Consider the following 5,525-nt stretch of genomic DNA (forward strand, 5'->3'; position numbering starts at 1 on the left):
TTTTTCATGTCTTACACCAATCGCTGTCTCCCTTCACCCACTTTTCAGTTGTCCATCCCCCTGGGAGGGGGTTATATATAGATCATTTTGATCTGTTCCTCTTTTCTACCCCCAGCTTCCCCTTCCCCTCCTGTCTGTCATGGATTTCCTGTGTTTCCAGCTCTTATATGTACCAATGCTCTGGTCTGGCTGGATTTGTAAGGTAGATTTGGGGTTATGTTAGTGGTGGGGGGGGTCATTAAAGAATGAGAGGGAAGTTGTTTGTTTCATTGGTGCTATACTGCACCCTGACTGGCTTGTCTCTTCCTTGTGATCCTTCTCTATGGGAATGTCCAATTGTCTGCAGATGGGCTTTGGGTCTCCACTCTGCCCTACCCCTCATTCACCTTGATATTATCTTTTTTGTTCTGGGTCTTAGAAGCCTGATACCTGATCCCATCGACACCTAATCATCACACAGGCTGGTGTGCTTCTTCCATGTGGACTTTGTTGCTTCTCATCTAGATGGCTGCTTGTTTATCTTCATAGCTTTAAGGGCCCAGACGCTATATCTTTTGATAGCCGGGTACTATCAGCTTTCTTCACCACATTTGCTTATCCATCCATTTTGTCTTTAGCGCAGCGATCACACACACACACACACACACACACACACACACTTTTAATGTAATTAAATATAATCAGCCAGGGCAGTTTCTTCTTGAAAATTTTATGTATCCTGGATTACTTGCTTAGTGATTGGCAAGACAGAGGATAATTTTAAACTATGATGCAAATGGCTAAATAGTGTAATTCAAGAATTATTTCAATTATTGTTCAGTGTAATGGAAGTAGTAAGTAAAATTCCACATTGTAGAGGCTTTTAATATCTTTATTATGCTGAGTGTGAAAATCACAATTCCTTTTTTCTTTTATTCAGAGACACTTTTTCAGGAATCTTGGGTCCATTCTAGCCTATGCCTTCTTGGGGACTGCTGTTTCCTGTTTCATTATTGGGTAAGTGACTGGACCACAGAGCTCAATATTTTGGTGTTTTTGATGATGGCCATTAAGACCTCAAGCTGCATTTTCTAGTATGCCACTACTAGCCATATGTGGCTATTTAAATCAACATCAAGATGAATGAAAAATTAAATAAAATTGCACTCAGAACCCAGATCTTGGTTTCTAAGATAATTCTCCAATAAAAGGAACCAGAGACCCTTACAGAACGACTGATGAACCCAGAGAGCATCTTGTAGTGCTGAAAATAAGCAGTGATCAAACAAACAAATAAAAGGATGGGACATGCCAACCTGAAAGAACCCCTAATGACCAAAGCTGTGATGATTTAGACAACAATACAAATGACATTTTTTTTGGATTATAATATAGAGTATGGAATAAATAACTATGAGTCCACACTGCCATAAGTAAGTAATGATTGAGTACAGAACTAGATGGGCAAAGTGGGACAAATCTCAAGTCAGAAGAACTCCAGATAAGTCAAGTAGAGACAGTCCTTCCTCCTAGGAGGTCAAGCTTAGCCCTCTCGGCGTATAGGCTGGAAAAGTCAGCAGTTTGACATCAGCAGCTGCTCTGTAAGAGAAAGAGGAAGCTTTCTGCTACCATAAAGTGTTAGTCTGGGAAACCCAGAGGGGCAGTTCTATTCCATCCTGTAGAGTGGCTCTGAATCAGAAGCAACTTGATGGCAGTGAGGCTGTTTTTGATCTGTGAGTCCTGTGATTTTTATGACAATTTCTTAAACATTATGCAGGTTTTTTCCCTTTCTCTCCCGTCTCTTACTCATTTTTTTTTAGGATGCTTTAACTTTGTTGCTAATTGAAGCTCATATATTCCTAGCTCCTACAGTTGTTGAAGGGATCCTTACGGGGTTCAAATGACTCAGTGCTCAACTACTAATCATTGAAAACCCTGGTATGCATGGGTTCAGAACTGCTGACCTTGCGGATGACAGCCCAATGCCTAACTACTCTGCCACTGCAAAGAGCCCTGGTGGCACAGAAGTTAGGCATTGGGCTGTCATCCGCAAGGTCAGCAGTTTATTAAAGTACTCCACTTGAGGTATTTTCTAAGACAGCAGCCCTAGATATCAAAGGCACTCATATTTTGGGTAAGCATCCAACAATAGGAGCTGCCTAATGTTTTCACAGATCTCCCCAGGTGTAGTATTCTTACATCACTCTGCTTGCATATTTTCTAGGTTACTGGATTTTACTTTCTCTTTTCTCTGGGAAAGCCATCCTAATGACTTGGTATACTTAATTTTCTTACAGAAATCTCATGTATGGTGTGGTGAAGCTCATGAAGATTGTGGGTCAGCTCTCTGATAAATTCTACTACACAGACTGTCTCTTTTTTGGAGCCATTATCTCTGCCACTGACCCAGGTATTTGCGTATTTGGTGCTATGATATTGCACTGCAGTCATGTGCTATATAACATCTGCTTGGGCAATATTCTACTACTATATATATGTCCACTGCCCCAACCCCTGAAAAGCCTATTATATTAAAAATACTAACAATGGTTTATAATAACAAAAGTGCTACTTTGCAATGTGCATCAAAACATTATTATTACTGTATTATGTTCAAGTGGTTTCAGTGTATTGGAAAGTCTTTCTTTAATTATTTTTATATATAGGAAGGTACACTACATACCAAGACTAACATTTAACTAACAAACCTTAGGTATGAACCTTACCTAACCGTTCAGATTTAAAGTCAGATTTAAGAATGGGAACCATTTGTAATACAAGGACTGCTTGTATTTAATACGGTGCTTGCAAAACATCCAAATAATATTGCATCCTATTTCACAGAATGTATTGTGGATCTTGGAGCTCTGGTGGCCTGCTAACTATAAGGTCTGCAGTTTGGAACCACCAGCTGCTCCATGGGAGAAAAACTCGGCTTTCTACTCCTGTAATGAGTTACAGCCTTGGAAACTCAACAGGGGCAGTTCTACCCTGTCCTATAGAGTCACTGTGAATCAGCATCAGCTTCGACTTGATAGCAGTGAGGTGTTTTATTTAATTGTGAATATTAAGTGACATGATTGTATTTACATACTAAAAAGTCAAAGCAACCATTAACTTTTGTGGGAGACTCTAGTTATAACAAGGAATGGTAGGAAAAGCAGCTAGTAAGTCTAATAGATGTGGATGGCTATTCTGGGAAGGATTTGTATCTTCGTTTCGTTTGTCATTTTGTCTTTGGTAGATGCCCTCAAGTCTCTTCTGACTCATAGCGACCCTATGTGTAACAGAGTGAAATACTACCCAGGCCTGTGCCATCCTCACAATTGTTGTTCAAGCCCATCTTTGCAGCCATTGTATAAATCCATCTCGTCTAGGGTCTGTTTTTTGTTTTTTTGTTTTTTTGCTGCCCCTCTACTTTACAAAGCATGATGTCCTTCTCAGGGACTGGCCTCTCCTGGGAATGTGTTCCAAGTACACGAGACAAAGTCTCACCATCCTTGTTTCTAAGAAGCATTATACCTGTACTTCTTTGAAGACAGATTTGTTTGTTTTTTGTCAATCTACAGTACTTTCAAAATTCTTTGCCAGCACCATAATTCAAATGCATCGATTGTTCTGAAGAACAATCGATTCTTATTCAGTCTTATTCAATAAGTCTTCCTTATTCAATGTCCAAATTTCATGTGCATATGAGGCTATTGAAAATACCATGACTTGGGTCAGGCAAACATTGTTCCTCAAAGTAACCTACTTTTCCAAACTTTAAAGAGGTCCTATGCAGCAAATATACCCAATTCAATGCATAGTTTTATCTTGTGATTGTTGTTTCTATGAGCATTGATTGTGGATCCAAGCAAAATGAAATCCTCGATAACTTCCAATATTTTCTCCATTTATGATGATTGGTCCAGTTGTGAGGATTTTAATTTATTTTTTATTATTATTCTTTTTTTTGGTTTTCAAGGCTGTAACTTTTTTTAAAAAATCGTTTTATTGGGGGCTCATATGACTCTTATCACAATCCCTACATACATCAATTGTGTAAAGCACATTTGTACATTCATTGCCCTCATCATTCTCAAAACATTTTTGCTCTTCACTTAAGCCCCCAGCATCAGGTCCTCATTTTTTCTCCCTCCCTCCCTGCTCCCCGGATTTGTATTTTCTTTAGGTTAAGTTGTCATCCATTTTGAAGGTGGCAATTCTTGATTCTTCATCAGCAAGTACTTCAAATCCTCCTCACGTTCAGCAAGCAAAATTATGTCATCTTCATATTGAAGGTTAATAAACCTTCTTCCAATCTTGATGCCCTGTTTTTCATAGAGTCCAGCTTCTCTGATGATTTGCTCAGTACACAGATTGAAGAAGTATGGTGAGAGGATACAACCCTGATACACACTTTTCCTGATTTTTAAACCATGTAGTATTCCCTCGTTCTGTCCACATAACTGCCTCTTGATCCGCATACAGGTTTCCCATGAGAATAATGAAGTTTTCTAAAATTCCCTTTCTTCTCAAGGCTATCCATAGTGTTAAGATCCACACAAGCCTTTGCAGAGTCAATAAAATATAAATAAACATCTTTCTGATATTCTCTTTTCTCTACTTTAGTTAAGATCTGTCTGACATCAGCAATTATATTTCTTGTTCCGCATTCTCTTCTGAATCCAGCTTGAATTTATGGAAGCTCCTGCTAATTTACTGCTACAACAGTTATTGAATGATCTTCAGCCAACTTTTGCTTGCATATTATGTCAGCGATATTGTTCTATAATTTGTGCATTCTGCTGGGTCACCTTTCTTTGGATTGGGTACATAGAGATTTCTTCCAGTCAGTTGGCGAGGTAGATGTCATCCCAATTTCTTGACACAAATGAGTGAGTACTTCAGTGCTTCATCAGATTGCTGAAACATTTCACATGGGATTCCATCAGTTCCTAGAGTCATGTTTTCAGTGAATGCTTCCAGTGCAGCATGAACTTCTGCCTTCAGTACCATTGATTCTCGCTCATATGCTACCTCCTGAAATGGTGGAATGTCAACTACTTCATTTTGGTACAGTGACTGTGTATATTTTCCTTCTTTTGATGCTTCCTGCAACATTCAATGCTTTGCCCATAGACTCTTTGAAAGACAAGGCATAGTTGTTTTTTTCTTGAGTTCTTTAAGCTGAGCATTTTCTTCCTTTTTAGTTTTCTAACTCCAGGTCTCTGCATTTTGTTATAAAACTTTGTTTTCTTGAGCTACCCTATGAAATTTTCTGCTCAGCTCTTTTGCTTCTCGTTTCTTCCATTTGACTTAGTGACTCCACGATTTACAATTATCAGAGTTTATTCTCATCATTCACTTTGATCTTTTATTTCCTGAATGATTGCCTTTTTTCCTATGATGTTATTGATGCCATTACACAGCTCATCAGCTCTTCTATCATTAGTGTTTAATGAGTCATATCTGTTCTTGAGATATTCTAGAAATTCAAGTGGGATATGCTCAAGGTCATATTTTGGGCCTTGTGGACATGTTTTAATTTCCTTCAGCTTAAA

The 5,525-nt window shown here is 38.6% G+C and overlaps 1 protein-coding gene across 1 annotated transcript in view; it reads left to right on the forward strand.

Moving 5' to 3' along the window:
- The window catches only part of SLC9A7 (solute carrier family 9 member A7), a 193,227-nt gene that overhangs the window by 110,998 nt on the left and 76,704 nt on the right, over positions 1 to 5,525 (forward strand). The window contains exons 5-6 of the mRNA XM_004713195.2: positions 920 to 996; positions 2,277 to 2,389. Of these exons, the coding sequence (XP_004713252.2) occupies positions 920 to 996; positions 2,277 to 2,389 (190 nt within the window). The remainder of the gene's footprint in view (positions 1 to 919; positions 997 to 2,276; positions 2,390 to 5,525) is intronic.

Source organism: Echinops telfairi, unplaced genomic scaffold (genome assembly GCF_000313985.2).
Source record: "Echinops telfairi isolate 266 unplaced genomic scaffold, ASM31398v2 ScPeMD7_19;HRSCAF=73, whole genome shotgun sequence".
NCBI classification, from domain to species: domain Eukaryota; kingdom Metazoa; phylum Chordata; class Mammalia; order Afrosoricida; family Tenrecidae; genus Echinops; species Echinops telfairi.